The sequence below is a fragment of the Boleophthalmus pectinirostris genome, unplaced genomic scaffold (assembly GCF_026225935.1).
Source record: "Boleophthalmus pectinirostris isolate CB_2022bp ecotype Guang Dong unplaced genomic scaffold, ASM2622593v1 HiC_scaffold_12, whole genome shotgun sequence".
NCBI lineage: Eukaryota > Metazoa > Chordata > Actinopteri > Gobiiformes > Gobiidae > Boleophthalmus > Boleophthalmus pectinirostris.
Genome location: NW_026571018.1, coordinates 20046216 through 20066641, shown reverse-complemented (window position 1 = coordinate 20066641; position 20426 = coordinate 20046216). Strand labels below are relative to the sequence as shown.

Below are 20426 nucleotides of genomic sequence, written 5' to 3'. Positions count from 1 at the left end.
GACTCAGTGCCTCATGTCTCTTTTCACATGTGCTCTTTTAACTCTTAACATTTCAATAGGATCAAAGCGCTGTAATCATAACATGGAAAACATTTGAGTTTAGTTCCTTCAAGTCTAACAATCCAATGACTTGAGGTATAGACCAATCCCTGTATAATATTTAAATAAAAAAATACTGTCAAGTTATAAAACAACATTTGTCTTGGACTGTTATGAAAATATATTTGCATAACAGCTCCCTCTTCCTGCTCTACAAATGTTTGAAAAAAAACTGAAAAGAAAAATCCACCCATAAGAGTATCACCCTAGTTTTTGTTACAACTGGGTGATCAACACAGGTGAACATGACAAAATTTTCAGAATGGCAAACTAAAGGTTGAACCCACATAAGAGTTTTCTCAAAGTAATGAGTACTGAAATTACAAGTGATCAAAAAACAATGTTTAAGCTTTGAATATTCTGTAACCATGTGGATTAACAGGTTCCTAAAATTAAAAAAAATACAAGGTTTACATTGAACTGTTGAATATCTTTAGTCAGGCCTTGAATAAGACAACAAAAAGACAAATTCAAACATTTGCTTGTAATTTTCCATACAAACAATTGTATGCAAAATGTTTACTTTTGTGCTGACAAACAAAAATATAGGGTGGATTTCTCCTTTCACCAATGTGTCTACTGTTTGTGATTGCAGAATGCACATGTATAAAAATCAACCCAGTTGTCTAAGTAACAATTTAAGCATATGAAAATTACATGCAAGATCTAGATACAATGCATTAACAGAGAAACCAATAAAAAATATGGTCCAAGTAAGACCAAACATTGTTTTAAAGGCAAGAGAATGTATTAACTGAGGGTTGTGATTTTGATCCACTCTGTTGTTTCTTCATACAAGGGTTTGGTCTCAGCGAATGGCGATCAGTCCAACATCAATAAGTTTCTGAATCTTCTGAGCGATAAATGGGTTCTTGAGGTGACTGTAGAATAAAACAAAAAAATAATTAAATGTACTCCTTCATGTGTATCAGCAGTAGAATCAGAGATACATACTCGCTAAGAGCCTGTGGGTCTTTCTGCATTTGCTCGAGGATCATGCGCATGGCTGGGTCACTCATTATCTGCTGCACCTCTGGATCAGCCATAGCCCTCTTTTTCACTTCCTCTGGGCTGTCGTTCCTCACAGCCTGACCGATCATACAGCGCTGCATGCCTTCTGTGGCCTCCTGTCAATCATAACAAATTAAGCTCATTAAATGTATTTGAAACTACAAGTCAAACTGAAAAAAATGTGTCATACATTCAATTAAACTTTGTTGTGTCCAATCTTACCTTTGATGTAGAGTCAAGGTCCAGGGCCTTTTGGTATGCGTCCATTGCTTTAGAGAAATCTTTCATTGCCTCCAAAGCTGCTCCTTTCCGTGTGTATCCCTTAACTGTAGACAAATACAGATCAAGATTCAATACTGCCTGTACAACTTTACAAAATTACATCTGCCTATGAAAGAATATGAGCACTTACTGAATGCTGGCTCAAGCCTGATACACTCTTCACAATCCTAAGAAAAAAATACAGATATATTTTTAGAAATACAACATATTAACATTTAAAAAAACAAGAGAAAAACAACACACCTTCAAAGCAAGTTGAAACTCAGCCAGCTTTGTGTAGCACGCTGCTCTGTTACTGAACAGTTTGGCATCATTGGGATTTCTTTTGATGGCCTCACTGTAATGCTTCATTGCAACAGGGTAATCGCCTGAAGACAGAACTCCAAGTTAAACATGCGTATAAATACTAAAAAAGAGTTAACAGTGGAGGCAGAGGTCACCTTTCTGGAAAGCTTCATTGCCCTTATTTTTCTCTTCCAGTGCCAATTCCGGATTGATATAAGCTAGTTTTTCCTGTTCCTTTAGGATTTTCTCTGCCTATGGGGATGAATTATAAGAGATAATTTATCAAATCATATTTTCCCCAATAGCCTCATATAGTCTCAAACAACATTTGAATGAATTATCACACCTGTTGACACTTCTTAAGGACATCTGGAGTGCGATGCTCTGTCAAGCTCTTGTTGAAATATTGAACTGCTTCTTTGTATTTTTCCTGCTTGAAGTATGAGTTACCAATTCTAGCCAATGCCCTGCAAGGTAAGCAAATATAAATAAATAACACAATAATGTCACATTGAGTTTTGTAATTCGGAACAGAACTCACTTTGCTATTTGTCTGTAGTCCTCCCTGTTCTCTCTGCCAACATCAATGGCCTTTTCGCACATCTCCCGGCACTTCTCATAGTCTCCCATCTCAAAGTACACAGCTAAAACAGAGGAATAAAGGAGGAATTGTGCTACAGAAAATAAAAAATAAACAATTTTTTAAAAGTACAGATACCTGCTTGGTTAGAAAGATACGTCATATTAGTAGGATCATGTTTCATAGCTTCATCATAATGTTTCAGTGCAGTTTGAAAATCCTTATTTTTGTAAGCAGCATTCCCCAGCTCTTTTTCCTTTAAGGCCTGAAAAAAACCCATTTGATTGATCATTTAAAGTGTATAATTACATTACAAATTGCCATAAACAAGAATATTAGCTTACATTTCTTTTATTTTCTGGAAGGTCCTCCTCTTTGGGGGGAGGCGGCTTGGTCTCCTTGGGTTTGGGAGGAGGAGGGGGTGTGGGTTCTTCCTCCTCTTCCATATCAGGCAGGTTGAGTAGCACCGAAAGTGTGGTCATTACTCTAGGATCTTGTAGCTTCCTGAAACAAATTAACATGTTTTTGATAAAATTGCCAATGACATTAGAATAGATATTATATGATTTAATAAAATATGAGTCAATACATACGTTCCAAGCGCTGAGGGATTATTACGAAGTTGTTCAAGCAGTTCTCTATAGCTTGGTTGTGACAACAAATCTCGTGTCCGAGGATCCTTCTCCAATTTGTCATACAAGTTTGGTATGGCAAAGGGGTTCATCATTGTCTTTTCTGTGAGGACAAATAAAAGTCTTCATTAATGATATGGAACCATTTCAAAACATCCTAGATTTCAATGAATACATTAGCAGTCAGTGTTTTCACAACACAAACATTTCAAATGCAATTTTGATACTATAAAAAGAGCTTGATACTCAATACCAATGTTGATACAACATTGATATGTGGTCTTATTGTGGTTCTGATAAAGATCAAGGCCATTCTATTAACGATCCAGGAAAGGTCTATCTTATTTACAAGATACAAATACAATACAAAATGTACAATACAAAATGCATTAATAATTACCTGCGAGCCGGACCTCGATGTTCTGCAGACCATCCTTCAGCTGCTGGTTATTTGGCTCTTGCCGAATACCCTCGTGATAAGTTGCTTTTGCTTCCTCTAGCCGTCCGAGAAATTCCAATGCTGCAGCTTTGCGAGAATAGCCCTGATGTAAAACAAATAAAGGAACTTTATTTGAAAATATCAATACCTTAGACTAAGCAGAACTGATTTTATTCAGTTTGTGAGGTGACTGCTGTTGTATAATAGTGCAATTTCAAAAACAGATCTTACTTTTCCCCAGTCAGGCTTAATCTTGATGGTCTGACAGGCATCCTGGAGAGCGTTCTCATAGTTTCCTTTCTTGGCATAAGCAGCTGAACGATTACTGTAGAGAACATGGTTGGAGGGATCAAGACCTATGGCTTCGCTGTAGCACCGTATAGCTTCATCAACATTCCCTGCACTCAGTGCCTTGTTTCCCTGGTCTTTCAATGCTGACACCTGGAGAAGCAAAAATAAAAATGCAAGAATAAATAACAAACAGTTCATATAATAAACATCAGGAACATTCAAACTATTTGTGAGGAGGTCTGTATGACAGATTAATAATAAAAAACAAACAAACAAACAAACAAAAAACAACATCTATTCACTTCAACCACTGAGCGTGATGATCATCATTCATAAACCTAACTGGGGTTTATATGCAGAGGGTGAAGCATTTAGCAAGCCTACATTAGTGCAGTGCTGAGCGCAGTGTTTTAGAATCCAATTTAGAACTGGAAGGACATGCACCCACTTCAGGAAATATGATAAGTGCGGCAGCACAGCAGTGATTTCAGGATTATGATTATGTTAGATATACAAGATATAACAAAATTTAAGAACAAAATGGATGAGCACGACGGTTTTGACACTTTACAGCTGTAACCATAACAGCAGGTCCGTGTGCGTCTAGAAAAATCCTCCGGTCTGAGAGCGCAAGCAGCTGCCTCGGACACTGCTCAAGATGATCACAGTAATCTCAAGTGTAATGTGAACAGCAAAAAAAAAAGTAAATAAACGCTGTTATCTTACGGGGCTACGGGAATGTGATGGAAAAAAACGAACACTTCTTGCTGCATTGATAATGCAGACATATTTGTGTTAATTTATTATCCAATAAAATTACTCATGTTAACGTGTAGTAAACAGTTAAGATTAAAAGGTCGTTCTGATCAGTTATTGAAAAGAAAATATTCCTAGTCAGGAAATGGCAGTGGCTAAAGTAGATGCTAACATGCTAGTTAGCTGCAGTTAAATGATTAAAGTAAAACAATTTCACAAATGTCTAGTTAAAATCTCGTTCATGGCCTTGAGCTTCACGTGGCGTTGGAATTAATTTCCACTGAAGCTGCATCAGAAACAGGCTTCACCAGGAACACATTGCAGCAGGCTAAGAGCTTAGCTAGCTACTGTATTATCCGTACAATGAAATATCACTAGAAACAGCAGCCCGCTTTGAAACGACTAGACTAAAAACAGTAATATAACGTGTCGAGACATAAACGTTAATGTCACACGATTAAATATAAACCTTTTAATAAAATAAAGGGCATCTATGTGACTACTCACTTTCTCCATGGTGCATGCATGAGGTTCTTTCCAGAAACTACTGTGGAGTAGCGCCTCCCACTGAACAGCGCGAGGGTTGCCAGGTTGGTACTGAAGTCTGCACATTCGTGGTTTAGCCGGAGTTTATAGGCTTGGCTTCACTCATGAAACTTCCAGAAAGATTGCGAAATGTGGCCCCACCATTATACAAACTTTAAGCGTCAGATTTCCCTCACAGTGCATGTGCTTCGTGTCTGATCTAAACAAAAATAGCTGTCAGATATAATGACGTGTTAAGAGAAGAGAAATGCATGATTGAGTCCTGGCGTTATTACCACACTTGAGATATCAAACTAAAGTCAAATAGAAAAAAGAAAAATATAAAAATAAAATAAAAAGTAGCGTAGACCCTTGCAGATTCTCACAAGAAGGCCTAAACATCAATAACAATAATGAATGCCCTACCCTTGAGGAAGTGCCTTGCCCAAGGACACATCGGTAGTGGCTTAATTGGCTCAAAATTAAGTGAAATTTCAATTGCCATCTTCCAAATTTCTGTTTTTGGTTTCCTTCTATTCCACCCATGCACCTTAAAGAAACCATAAAATAGAAAATATCTGCTGAAGAGCGTTCCCATCATACTAGGGCTCCCATTGACAGTGAGTGACCCGCGCTAAAAATAAAGCTGCGCTCGAAACCTTTGATTAAAAAGGACTTCGGGGTTTGTAGAGATTTATTATGTACTGCTATGCTATAAATTGTAACATTCTTCCACTTTCTTGCACTTTGATAGGTAAATATTTAATCAGAATAATTTTGTAATAATTAATTTGCATATGGTTGAGTTTATGCTAGCTAACCCTTGGCTAGCAAATTTATTAATTTCATCGCAGGTTAATCTGATTAAATATTTATTTCATGTTATGCTGTCTGTTAATAAATTATAGCCTTTGCCTACTGTTTCCAGTTAACAACTATATGGCAGTATTTTGGGTGTCATACGGGGAATGAAACGTCAAGAAAACCAAATGGCCTTTCCAACAGGTGAGTAAAGAACAAAATGCTCATACAGACTATAATCATGTTTGTACTGTACTGTTAAGTTGTATTTTTCCTGGCTGTGTTCTAGTGCCACTCTTTAACCAAAAGAAAAGAACTCGTGTCCCGTTGACATCTGCACCTCCGGCAAATGAATCCTTTAGCTTTAATGAGTTCAACACTGCTGCGCCTTTCCAAGCATCAGGTGTGAACGAGAGAAGAACTATCAGGACCATGGATCTGTTATTGGGGATCAGTACTTAACCTTTTATGTCACCAGGTGGCGCTAGTACAACAAAAATATGAGTACAGTGAGGTTTATTGCGTTTATAATGCCTACAATCCAGAGGTGGGTGGAGTAGACGAAACGTGTAGAGTAAACCAATCTTGAAATATTATTAGTATATTAGAGGTACATAATTGTGACTTAAAGAGTAAAGAAGTATTTGGAGAAACTACTGGAGTAAAGTGACTGATGTAAAAAAATAATAATAAAACGTAATGTACAGATTCAGGTATTTCCAAACACTAGACACATTCATTATGAAAAACAAATCATATTTAAGACATGGTTTGTGGTTCTAATTTTAGCATTTCTCTGGAACAGGAAGCTTTGGATTCTATCAACCACCCAAACCTGAAAAGACAGTTCATCAAGAGCAGAAAGTCCAACCACCTTCACAGCCCCAGAGTCAGTACAGCAGCATGAGGCCAGGGCCCAGAGGTGCTCCAACAATCAGGCAATATGCTCCTGTACCACATCCTTACAAAGCAGGGAACAACAGGTATGTTTTTGGACTGCATACTTTTTCTTAACTTTGGACAGAGAGATGTAATCTTGCAATATTTGTGAGTGCAATTAGTCGTCATGATGAATCCTTGTTTTCTGATTGCTTTCAGCTAGAGCCATTCCAAATTGACAATGTGTGGAATTCAATTCAGAGTGACACACATATACTTTTTTTACATACATTTTTTTCTCCCACTCGTGTAATATGTAGTTTGAACAGTAATCTTACTTGGGTAATGGTTTTGGTGACTCGTTCCACTCTGACAAAATGTTATGTTGACAGTGTTAAATAATTTTAACATTTGTGTTTTTTGCACCATTCCTTCAGATAAAATTTTTTATTTTTATTTTTTTCTGATTGTGGTTTATCTTTTTCAAATACTCTTATAGACTTAATCACGTTTAATGTTTTGTCCTTTTGTCTAATTACAACCAGCCTCAAATTATAAATCAGATGTTATGTCCAGGCAGTAAGCTCTTACATTACTCTTACTTTCCTGAAAAAAATGTCTTACAACTAAAGTAATTTCTTTGACTAATACATACTTATTTTACCTGAGTAATATAATTTATTTTATAATTTTGCAGTAACCTTACCCTTGAATACTATCTTTGGCTACTTTACTCTGTGCATAACAATTAACATAAATAATTTTTGCATAATAATCCTCTGATTCATTTTTCTCAGCACCAAAAGTGAGCAAACCAACTACTCAGTCAGACAACGTGATGCTGTCGTTAACTCAGGATTGAATCAATACCAACCATCTCAGAACAACCACAGTGGACCAGCACGTCTCTCCAGGTCTTCACAGATGTGTCAGCAGCAGGCATCCTACAAACCTCCCAATACCACTTTTAAGTTTTCCCAACGGTCGGCCTGTCCTCCTCAGCCTTCTTCAGTGCAAGCAGGAACCCATCCCACCCCTCTCATGCAGTCCACCCAAAAGTCCACCCAGCCCGCCCCTTTGAAAAGCCACCAGCAATCTAAAGCCTGGAACTTCACTAACAGCTTCGGCCCACAGCCTGCAGTGTTAGAACGGAAAAAAGGCACAAAACCAAGCAACTTTCAAGTGAAGGTACACAATCACTACATGGATTCATTTATTTATATTTAAAGATATACTGTGTAACTTTATGATGAACGTTCTGTGGAAATGTGATTACTTTGACTGGTGTGTTCCACAGTTACTCTTTCTTGCATTTGTTCAGTTACAGACTTTTGTCTTTCTCAAAAATACCTTGAAAAACTAGAAAAGCACTCAGAGAGCGCAGACCTCCGCCAAGGACTACAGTCCCCCTCATATTAATTGTGTTTTCCATAAATATTTGTCTCGTATCTTTCAATTTGGAATATGAAAGAGGATCCCATTGTCCATCCCTGAGTCAAATTTCATGGGGTTTGGTCAATAATTAACCGAGATATTGAGAAACAAAATTTTTGGTCCCATTTACCACAATGTTAACTAAAATTTCAAAGTGATCCAGAATCCAGGATTTGTTCCGGATCACCCCCAAAATGAAATCAGTTCTTCCTTTTCACATTTCCAACAAATCCTGAAAATTTCATCAAAATCGGTCCATAACTTTTTGAGTTATGTTGCTAACAGACAAACAAACAAACAAACAGACAAACACCGGCAAAAACATAATCTCCTTGGCGGAAGTAAAAATACAGTCTTACTGTGAGGAGGATCACGTTTCTACCTAACTTGGTTTGGTAGTGTCCTGTCTCCTTGGAAACGGATCAATTTAATGCCGTACTGTGGAATATTCTAAGTAAAGCCATCACTGTAAAGGTGGCACATCCTCCACCAGAAAAGTTACATAGTGCACCTTTATTTGTACCTGGTTATATAAATTGTATTATTTATTTTATTTACAGGCGCAAACAACATTTCAGATAATACCAGCAAACGAGATGTCTCTGCGGATCCTCACAGCAGTGATTAACGGGATGAAGCACTGGAGCCAGTTTAGAGACAAAGTTCCATATTTATTTGAGATATTTGGTCAGTGTGGGTTAAGGCTGCATAATTTTGTGTATTGTATTTACATCTGCCTTTTTTTTTTTTTTTACACGTAACAATGGTTCTTTAACTATGAAACATCTTTTCTTTTTCAGCCACTCTAGACTCTGCTGTGACACTGGGGCCACATGGAGCAAAGCATTTCCTCATACAAGACGGGAAGGAAGTTGTCCAATGTGTTTACTATGAAAATGTGTGTGTAAAGAAATAGGGCTGCACATTATTGGAAAAGATCGCAATGGCTGTTGTGATAACAGTGCATACAAAATAAAATGACAAAATAAAACTAGAACAGTGATAAAACCAAAAATGAATCAAGGCTATATCATCCAAATTTAACATATTCTTTATTAAGTCAGCCATTTTTTTTGCATTATCTATACATAATGCATCATAACATTGGCTAATTTGGGAAAATCATTAATGAAATCAGCAATTAACATAATTTAAAACAAACAATACACTACTGTCAGATGGAGACTCTTGTCATTGCAATATATTGAGTTGTGCTTTTGCAGCCCCAGAAAAATGAGAGCAAACACTACACATTGTGTCGGATTGTGTAACCTTTAACTCTCGTCCCGTAGGAGAAGGAGCTTCCTCGTCTCATTCGTCGTCAGGTCCTTCGTTGCGTCGGTAACTATGACCGCAGCAGAGATGTCCTGGTGTGCGTATCCATCCGCCCGGCACTGCCTTCAGAGCAGAGGAACGCACAAGAGGCTGTCAGGATCTGTGACGCTGAAATGAGCGCCCTGGTCAAGACTTTCAGGGAAGCCTAGACAACAACTGCCCTTGTTAGAAAGCAAAACTGTAAGAGAGTGTTATTATAAGTTCAAGTTCATTGCATTTTTCATTGTTAACATTACTGATATTTGCTGTATTTTTTAAGGTGTTATAACACATTTGTATTTATATTTATTTTAAAACAAATAAAAAGATGATTATTTTAAATCATTGGAGTTATTTGTTAATGTCCCGTGAGTAAAGAGTTTTTTATTAGAAAGAGAGTTCAGGAGATATCAACATATTCACAAGTATATTTCTGAAGAATGGGTCCGATTGAATGACAGGTCAAGATCAAGAACAGTTTATTTACAGTTCATCACAATGAAAACAAAACAATATCCTATTCTAATAAAACATGTTCACCAGTGCTGAGACTTTACACACAACTGTTTAACAAATAAGAGGGAGATTTCCAGTGCAGTCACCCAGTCATTCAGACAGCCAAGCAACACAGAAGATCCAATATCATACCAACATGTCTTTACTGTCCTTCTTTAACATAATTCTTTAAGGAACATAATTATTCTCTTTTTGTTCATTTTCAGAACATTTGGGAATCATATTTCTTTGTGTTTGTGTGTTAAAACCATTGGTAACATTATTATGCACAGAGATTCACACAGGAAAGGTTTGGGCTTAATGAAATTGGCAGTGTACAATAATGGTAAGTGAAAAAGCAGAGATTTTGTCCTTGAAACTTGAGAATGGCACACCACACTACAGCTTATTCAAAAGAGTATTAGTTGTTGCCATGTCCACATTTAATCGAGTTTGAATGTAGCAAAAAAATACAAAGTAAATCTTCTTTTCACAGACTCACAGTTATTAAGGTTAAAGCAACAATAGGAATACAATTAATTAATCTAATATTAGGGTTTTATGCGTATTCCAAACAAGAGCCAGTTCTCTTTTTACTTTATAGTACATAGTACATTTTTAGTACATTTTTATTAGAAATTACTGAAAGGAAAGTCCTAAAATATTGAACCTAGTTATTTTATTTGCCCACATCTCCATTAAATATTATAGGCTAATAGAAAGTTATGATGTCAAGTAAAACTAAGCAGTATGTAAATCACTTAGGAGGTTATAAAGCAAAGAAATGTTTCAATAAGAGTTTTAAAAATGCACAAAAACTATGTATTATAGTCAGGCCCGTCTGCGGAAATTTGGGGACCCAGGGCAAGAAGCCTCACCTGGGCCCCCTCTAATATAAATTAGAGGGGGCCTTAATTATAGTAGGTGTCCATATTGGTAATCTAGTAATGTCAATGAACGTGAATGGAAAGGATTTCACTATGTTTGTTTGTTAACTGGGTCCAAAACCATGGCGATATATATATTAAAAAAAACTCATAACAAACATACCACAAAATTTCAGTTCAATATTTTCCTTAACCTCTCTTCTTTGTCATCACCACCAAGCACAACAAAAAGCTTCACTCTGAAAAATATTGTTTCCAGTTAAACAGATCATACGGCATCAGGTACAGACAAGACCTCACCACAACAACAACAAGTCAAACAGAAATCCACACAACAGGGTCCACAGTTTGTTTTGAGCAAAAAGAGAGGAGACCTGATCATCTTATTAACACTTGTCTTGGTTATGTCAAAGGCACAAAGTGGTCAGATCACATTGAAATGTTTTACCGTTAACAAAAGCCATCATGCATTTTTGACATTTTTTTAAAAACGATTTCCCTGCCTTTTGCATCGATTTTTCCTGAATTAGTCTCTGTTGCAAAGAGGAAAAGATTGCTTACATTTGACAAGCAAAAATGTACAAATTTAGAGCATCGACAAAGGAAGAATTCTGCATCTGGACGGTACCACAAATGACAACACTGTTTATTACGTTCACTTCTTTCCTCATGTCCTTTTTTGTCCTTTTGGCAGGTCAAAAGCTGGGAGCATTGTCCTTTTCTTTGACATTAATTACACTGTATTTAAGAACAGACGTTTTAACCGCCGGGGTGCACGGTGAAAGCACAATCTCAAATGTCACTTGACAACCTGTCCCATCCTTGAACTTAATGCATGGCTTTGTGAGTCCATGTTCTATGTACAATCCAATGCATTGTTCTCCTGGTGAACATCTCCAAGGATCTTGCTGCATTGATTCTGAAACCTCATCCATTTTTATTATGTCCCTCATTGATAAATCTTATCGGTCTTAAATTTTCATGTTGGCAAGCTGAAGACGAAATTGGAATGTAAGATAGTGTTTTTGGACCTTACAAATAATTGGACACATATTTTGGATTTTACACTGAACGCAAGCATAAAGCCAAAAAGAAAGAAACTCAGATTTAAACAGGGGAAGACATATTATTCGAATTTTTCAGGGGCATACAAAACATTTGAGTATATCGGTCCATGTTGTTCCATGATGAGTACAGGGAAAGTAGAAAAACAAGACTTGTCAGAGCACTATAACAGTGTGGGCAGGGGGGTGGGAGAAAGCTGCTCTTTTGGTGCATATTTGGCAAAAAAGGGCAAGAAAACGGTGAGCATGACCCCGACAATGGCCAGCATGTAGCCCCAGCCGATCTGGCACTCCCCGGCGTAGTAGATATCAGCGTCTCCGCAAAACGACCGCACCAGAGTGGAGTTCAGGCCGAAGGGGTAAACTAGCAGACCAGCCGCCATGATGAAAACTGTAAACAGAAAGAAGGAGATGGTAAGACGTACTATACTATATATCTCAGTGGTTCTTAAATTTTTCACCAAGTACCATCAAAGAAAAGATTTGTTTTTCTGAGTACTACCAGATCTCTGAATCAATATCACAGGGTTATTCCAGGTCTCATCTTGGGCTAAACCAACTGTAAAAGTGGACTACATAATTTCCATTGCTGTTCTACACAAGAAGTCATTAAAAGGAGGACAAAAAAAAAAGATAAAATTAAATTTAAATTAGGTAGACCGACAAAACGAAGAGCTGTTCAAGTGCCATACCACATACCTCATGTTGAGACACACTGGTGTATCTCTTTATTGGTGCTGGCATCATTAGTTTTGTTTATTGATATCTCATGGTTTAAAGTAATGTTTTTATTTGTTTTCTATTGTTATAGGACCATTTATTACAATTTTTTTTATAGTTTTCTATCTCTGTGCATCACTTTGGAAACTGTTGTTTATAAAATGTGCTGCATAAACAAAGTGGATTTTGAATCAAACCTCTAGGAACATAAAACAGGGCTGAACAATTTGGTGGATATGGAGTTTTTATGAGAGTGTCAGATCAGGATTCAGTGCCTCTCAGTTAATGCAGCTCTATGCTCAATAAAAACACAGACACTTTTCCCCACCCACTCCTCCTACTGGCCAACCTTGTTCATGCTCTGAATGAGTGACAGCTGGATTCAACCTAATCACAGCAAAGTATGTGCTCTCAGAAGTGTTAGTTGGCTTTAGTTACCCCTTAATGGCAGATAAAGCAGTATCATTTGTGCTAAAATTTTAATTGTGATCTCAGCTCTATAATTTGTTTCTTCCCTAACTTCAAACCTTGCAAAAAATAAATATACAAAATCAAGAACATTCTCAAAAAGAAGCACTTATTGCACAAAGAGGATTCATTGTTTTCTTGTTGCCACTTGAGGGCAGTAGAGTTCTGAGAGAAGCAAGAGCATGACTTGTATTCAGATCTGAGCTGCAGAGCTGAACAGTGTTTCTGTACCTTCATTTGTTCTTCAGCCTGTGATTTGTTACTTGGTGTCACTTATATGAGCATAAATCAGTTAGCAGATAGTTTTATAAGTCAGACAATGGCAGAGCAGGGCTTTAATCAATTGAACAAGTGAAGTGTTGCACTTTATGGAAGCTGCTAATGTAAAATGATTTACAGCACCTAAAATCCATCCACAACCTTCAGTTTAAAACTCTTTGGCTCCATAAACAGCATCTCAGAGTGTGCTTTGAGAGCAATCAACTTTCTCAAACAGCAATGTATGGCCCTCTTATACAAATTGAGGTGGTAAAATAATTTAGTTTCAAATATATAACATTGAATATACTGGTCTGCAATTGTTCATAATAATCATGACTTCTTCAACAGAAATACTAATATAACACTACAGACTCTACAATACATGCCAGAAGACCTTTTATAACAAAGACAGCAGCATTATTAAAGAAGACCTACTGTGCTTGTGTCTGCTTCATAACAATTATAATCATTATATTACAGTTTTCATAATATTCATCTAAAAGCTTGATTTTGCATAGTAGGTCTGCTTTAAATAAAAATGCTGTCCAGAAGTCTTCATCATCTTTAAACTGTTATTTGGTTAAAAAGTGCTGAATAAGTTTCAGTCTAGAATAGAAATAATTGTTTGACCAATTGACTCATTGTAAAACAAGAATCACTGATTGATCAAATACTACAATAATCATTAGTTGCAGTCCTACATTATATTTTTAAACTGAAATATTAACCCCTTAACAGAAATCACACGCACTTCAGAACATGTTTGAGGAGCAGCTGTTTCGCAGAACAGGATTTATGGGTTAGTGGGTAGTTTATAGATAATAGTTACCATGGAGACTAAATATTGTGTTAAATTACCTATATAATTGCAGCCTTGGTAAATTGTGTTTTTTAATTGATTGCAGTAGTCAAGTCTGTGATTCTGAATGGCCCTAAACTGCCACTGAGCTGCAGGGCGTCATAGCTGCTGAAAACCTCATAGATTTCCTTTATATTTCCTTATGTGTCATGGGCATTTATGGTATATTGTGTTAGATTATTTTGAAACCCACAGTATTAATCAGTAGAAATCAATCAACGCAAAAATGGGATCAATACGTTTGGGTGATAACAGGCTACTGAAAATGTGTTACTTAAATACATTTAGGTTTTTTTTCTTGAGTTTTCAGTTAAATTTAAAAAATGAAAAACTAAAAACTTTTTTGGTTAGTTACTATGGTAACTATGTAACCATATCCAAATCTCTTGGTATGATATTTAGTTATTTATTTATTTTGTGGGGGCTAATATAATTGTAGATAGGACATGTTTCTGCTTTTAAAATACCTTGACAAGATTTTGGTGTGAATTATTCCCATCATAATCCCAAGAATTCAAGTAAAAAAAAAACAACATATATTTTCATGTTGTTTGTGCTGAAATGAATCATGGGATATGTAGTTCCCTATGTTTATAAGCTGTTGCTACTGTAAAACCATGCATTTAAGTAAAGGAACTTGTAATTCGATATATTGTGGTAGCCCACGATATTATTGTGAGACTTTTGACAATACAATATCATGATATTTTGGTTATTGTTACATCCCTAATGGTAACTAATGAGCTGATTCCACCATACTCATACATAATATCATTGCAAATATCATAGCAAAAGGTCACTGTATCCACAGATCTCAGAATGATGTGAATTTAAGACCAAAAGATCATACCAATAAATAAAGAGTAGAGAAAGTAAAGAGGGTATGATGTTGTTTTCAAAAGTAAAAAGTATTATCTAAAATCCATGTTAGTGAATGGAGAGAAAAAACCCTAACTCTATCAGCTGAAAGTCTTGTTTAGCGGCCGTTGCCTCAGAGCTCTCTTGCTAATGACACTTTAATGATCTGCTCTATCAAGCTATCAGTGGCTATTAGGGATGGAAGATAGACAACACAAAGGACATCTGCAGCAAACAAGCACTTTATAACAATGTCAACCAGAGCTTTCTTACACAGCCATCAACTAATGCATCCATCTCCTCTGCAGGGCTATATTATCTAATACTTAGTGAAGATATAGGTCAGGGCATTTCTCCACACACATGAAGACAAGGAGCCCACAGGGGGATGTTTGACAGCTAAACGCATTGGAGACGGCTAAGTGAGTGCACTACCCAATCATAATGGCCTGGAATGACGAGACAGTGAATTATAGAGATAGGTCAAGTAAGGAGCTAATGTGAGCTACTTCTGTTGTTAACTTTTGCCATTATGGGAGTTATGTTTTCAGAGTGTTTTTGACAAAATAACTCAGCCTAAATATGCAGGATATGTGTGCTAAACATGCCTGAATGAAGCAAAGCACAACTCTAGGTATATTTTTGATGAGGTAACAACATTATAATGTAGATCAGAAAATAATAGACTCTATCCAAAAATATGGGAATAAGACATAACTGTCCCTATACTAGTATATTTATCCTCTTTAATCAGTCTTACATTGCCAATTCAACCACCAGTCAGGAGCAGTTGGCGTCCAGATATTAAGCAGAGATTTTGTTGAGTTGTAGCCAGCACATTTTTACTTGAAAGTTTAATAAAGTTCAGTTGTTTGATTATATTCTTCTCCAGTCACATGAACATATCTAAAGGAGTGTTTGCACAGCCTTGAAAGCCAGACCGACTTTTGGCTGATAGTGTCAAGTATTGATTTGAAAATTGTACACACAGGAGCCTCTACAAGCAGTAAGTTTGACTGTTCATCAGATACCTCCTTTTACAGGCTGTTGCAGGCCTGTCAGGGCTTTTGTGTAATATGAAGGGCAAGTACAGTTATGTGTTTGTTTTCTAGTTGAGATGAGATATTTCTGACAGTTGAGCACGGAGGGGAAAATTAAATACAGTGACTGCTAAATAAGAACACGGTGACGCTGTGTCTAAATAAGTGAACTCAATTAACCTTGTGTGTCTTTGCTCTGATCCCCTGAGAGGCCTGTCACTATAACACATTCTGAAGTATAATATATTGCTGAAAATATAGATGATGAATGATAAATTTTAAAGCATTAAAGCCAATGTTATCTGGATAAATCCCGCTTTGACTTCTTAGGGATGCAGAGCTGGAAAACAGTAACAGGCTAATCTTGTCTCTGGGAGACAAGTAGACAAATCCAAGGGAGGAAATAATCTTAATAAAAATAATTTTATTACTTCAAATGTTAAAAGTTTATTTATGTATCAAAAAGGTTCAAATCATACAAAGATGCCTGACATTGTGCTTCACCAGATTGCAACACCTGAGGAGCACAGGAGGGGTCCTCCCAAATGCAGACTACCTTACAGCACCCTCTACTGGTGACACAAGGTGCATGGCTCCAACATTATCAGTAGTAGTAAAGTAGAAAAATTGTTGTAACTTCACTTTTTGTAACAACATTTATCTAGGATTCGAAACCATTTGTTGCATAATTGTGTAAATATTTGTATTTGTGGCTTAACTGCTCTTCTCTTTCCATTTTTACTCATTAATCTCTTCAAAAAGACAAATCTGAGGCACTGTGGACACACACAGACAGAGGCAGTGGAGAAAAAATATGCCAAATATCGGCTACATTTTTTATCTGTGGAAACCCATCAATATCACTGATAGCTCATTCTTAGTACTAGCATCTATAATTAGTCAAAGAACTTCCTAATTCAGCATTGTACAGTTCTTTCCATCATAAATTGAATAACTTACATAAGACAAGTTGCAGTAATTATGGTGACCGGTTTAGGTGAGAAGTCCTACTGTAGTAGTCTCAAGCTCAGATTGAAAAGGAACAGGAGGGTCTGAGATGACCTCTGTGATGCGTGACACTGTATCACCTTCATCACAGTCTCTGACACAGAAGTCATGTGACCGTGCTCAAACCCAGGACATACTAAATGTACGATCACTCAGCCGTCACACTCCAGCTCTGTCGCCCAGGCTCAGGTGCACAAATAATCTCATATCACACAATGTCACAAATCCAATATATGCGGCTTAGGCGGGATCCAGGTGCTCTGTCTCGCACTTGTGTTCAGTACTGTGCTTTACACTTACTACGTGAATCATAAATTCCAATATTTTAGAAGAAAGCAATGTCCTGCTTCAATAACACAGCAACAGTAATAAAGAGCATACCACCTTGTCAATGCTTAGTCTTTTCTGATTGCAAAAGCCAAGCAGGGTTGGGTGTAGTTAGTACTTGGATGAGAGAGCACTTAGCAGGTGCCACAGTGGGGCAGTAGCTTTAGGGTAAATGGTTGTTGTGTCTTTAGGCAGGACACTTCACCCACATTGCCTACAATGAATGTGGCATATGCATCATGACTGGTGATGGTCAGGGCAGATGGTGCAGATTTTTCAGTGTACTCCAGAGCATTAGAAGCTTACCACAAATATGCAGTTAATTAATGAATGAATAATGCACCAATTTGAGAGTCTAGGAAAACACAAAGCTCATAGCATACACCCAAATATCACTGTAATCCTTCAATTATCCAGAAAGTGTTCATAGCGGCAGTTTCAGAGGTGGTCAACTGGAAGCTCGAGGCATTTCTACTCCCCTCAGTAACTCATTCTCAATTCTGAATTGTTCCAAGACTTGGTTTCAACTCAGAAATTGTGTGCCTCGGAGGTATAGATTTTACCTTTAGCCTGCACATCAAAGTTACAACGCTAAAGGTGCACTGCGCAACTTTTCTGGTGAAGGGTCCCTTATCTGCTCCATGGGGAGGTTATTGCTGTCCCTAGAATGTTCCATGGTATAACATTAAACGTATAAGTCTAGCATTTATTAAGTTTGGATGTTTTTATTGCTCCAAAATACAATCATTCCTTTTGTGAACAGGTGGAACATTCTAGACAAAGCAATAACATTTCCATGGAGTCAAGCAGGTGGCAGACCCTTCACTAAAAATGTTACGCAGTGTACCTTTAAGTCTACCCATTACCTTCGTTGCTATGTTGCTAACAGACACGAACCAAAACCTCAAGCTTCCACCATGTATCAGACTTGTGTTGCTATTGCCATGAGTCTGTTTTCAATATCTCCTTTGGTCTTATAGAAAACAGCACAGAACATCCACTTTAAATCAAGAGCTCTGATTGATGTCACCAAGTCAAGGTACAATACTGTGAAAGAGTTCATTCAACCACACAACTAATTCACTTTTTATGGTCCAGCTACATTTCTAAGAGGCAGGGACTTTTGCATAATAACAATTAAAGGTGCGTTGGTGCTCAGCATAATTTTGTCCTGGTTTGAGCCCTGGTTTAGTCCTGATGAAGACTTGGATGGGTCCTGTATGGTCTTGGGTTGGTTCTGGTCTAGTCCTGGTCAGGTTCACTTCTGGGTTTCGTCATAGGCCCAGTTTTGATCAGGGTCAGTTATCAAAAGGATAGGCACGAAATGAAATGAAAACCATATAGCCAGACAGGGTAGTGGAGAATATATTAGGATATAATGGACTAATACTCTTCTTATACAGTCTTAGCGACGTGTCAGCTGCAGTCATGTAGAGACCACTGGCTTACTGACTTGCAGACAGTTTTTTAAAAGTAACTGAATACTTGAAAATACCTCTTCAGAATACTAATTCTGAGTAACTGTCAGTACAGTTTTAATCTAATACTAGTCAGAATACGGTTACTTTCCTAAAAAATAATGGAATATATTGTGGTTTGTGCTTGATCACCAAATATGCTTAAACTCCATAGCATTAGTAAGAAAAATAGAAAACACAGCTTTTTCTTATGGATAAATAAATGCATAACGGTACAAAAAAACATAAAGCTGTTTTCCTCTATAATGTAAAGGTACTCATTGTGAAAGTATTCTAAGTATATATTCAAAACACAGATTGGACCATGTAACACAATACATTATATTTTCCAAGCCTTCTTTTCACTGCTTGTGTGTCTGTGTGAAAATATAAGTTTGAGAGAGGTAGTGGTAGATTTATGTGCCCTTTTTGTAATCTTTTGCTTCCTCTTGTCCCTGAAAGCAACTCCGCGTCTGGCTGCTTTCCAAACAAGGACATTATCTACCTACTTTTCACTTCAAAGACACACCAAATAGAACGTACATTATAAGAGCACCATTATATAAAAAGCCATATTACCTTGAACCACAAAATCAGTTGGAAAAAAGAAAACAGATTTGTCAAGTTTTCTAGTTAAGTTGCCTTTACTTTATATGCAAAACAAAATGTGTCTAATAAATCTTGATTTGCCAGCACAAAACTTATTTGTTTGGGTTGCCAGATATGTTTGTCATTGATGAAATGCAGTGACAGGGAACATATGCTGAGAAATATTGCTTGATTAGGGATGCAAGCCCAGAGCCATACATCTTAGTAGCTACAGTCTTCCTCACCTGCACTCTCTATTATTTTCCCATACACAAACCAGGTGAGCTGCTTTCTTTCAAGGCCCATGTAGATAATAATAACCAGATGTGATGGGATCTGTGATGTAAATGAGTTGTTGATTTGCAGCTATGTGCCCTTAGGCAAAACAGCGTATTTTCAGATCCACGTTTTATTTCTCCTAATGTGAGTCGTCAGGTAAACAGTTGTGTACGATATCCCCAATAGATTACAATCTAACCTGCATAATTTAATAACAATGCGTTTTTTTACAGAGAACCTAACTCAATCCAATATATATGCATGTCTCTGTGAATACCAAAGGCCAGTTCATAATCACAGCAGCCTCTGTAGGAAATTGCCTTTTTGCCGGCCACACGTTGCCAGTATTTCTATTTTTTCCTCTATCTCGTGGCGGTTTAGTGATAGGAGATGATAATTCCTCCAGGCAAAATAAACATATAGTGGTAAGTACTGGATGTGGCAGGCCATTACAATAATAATGAACAGTTGGGTTGAAACCTGGTAAAAAAAATACTAAAAAAGTATTGGTGGTGGACTGTGGTCTGTGGTGTGGTTAGCAATCAACAAGCAGTGCTGTTACATTGTATACTGTACTAAATATTTAGCAAATAGTTAGCATTAAATACTTTAAAGCAGTAAAACTTTTTTATGGGGACCCATATTTTAAAAGTCAAAAACTCAATAGACATTATTCATAAATCACAAAATAAAGGTGGATTTGACCATGATTGAACATTAATGAGGATCAGGTGCTCTGAACAATCAGTGTTACTCAAGTTTTAAACAATGAAAAACAGTAATAGAA

The 20426-nt window shown here is 37.0% G+C and overlaps 3 protein-coding genes across 3 annotated transcripts in view; 1 reads left to right on the top strand and 2 right to left on the bottom strand.

Annotated features, from left to right (window-relative positions):
• Nucleotides 1–508: 508 nt before the first annotated feature.
• On the bottom strand, nucleotides 509–5033 carry stip1 (stress-induced phosphoprotein 1). The gene is made up of 14 exons (XM_020930305.2): nucleotides 4883–5033; nucleotides 3560–3769; nucleotides 3290–3431; nucleotides 2851–2992; nucleotides 2602–2761; nucleotides 2396–2522; nucleotides 2219–2321; nucleotides 2024–2144; nucleotides 1833–1929; nucleotides 1636–1760; nucleotides 1523–1559; nucleotides 1333–1436; nucleotides 1054–1226; nucleotides 509–980 (listed from the first exon to the last, which is right to left on the bottom strand). Exons 1-14 carry the CDS (start codon nucleotides 4985–4987, stop codon nucleotides 908–910), a joined length of 1719 nt encoding a protein of 572 aa, XP_020785964.2. The 5' UTR covers nucleotides 4988–5033; the 3' UTR covers nucleotides 509–907.
• Nucleotides 5034–5825: 792 nt separating this feature from the next.
• LOC110165032 (spermatogenesis-associated protein 22) lies at nucleotides 5826–9498 on the top strand. Its single transcript, XM_020930182.2, has 7 exons — nucleotides 5826–5905; nucleotides 5991–6104; nucleotides 6507–6684; nucleotides 7378–7768; nucleotides 8575–8701; nucleotides 8815–8912; nucleotides 9307–9498. Exons 1-7 carry the CDS (start codon nucleotides 5869–5871, stop codon nucleotides 9496–9498), a joined length of 1137 nt encoding a protein of 378 aa, XP_020785841.1. The 5' UTR covers nucleotides 5826–5868.
• Nucleotides 9499–11938: 2440 nt separating this feature from the next.
• LOC110165033 (LHFPL tetraspan subfamily member 7 protein) overlaps nucleotides 11939–20426 on the bottom strand; it is a 154376-nt gene continuing 145888 nt past the window's right edge. Inside the window, exon 3 of the mRNA XM_020930183.2 lies at nucleotides 11939–12165. Coding sequence (XP_020785842.1) covers nucleotides 11939–12165 — 227 coding nt within the window. The remainder of the gene's footprint in view (nucleotides 12166–20426) is intronic.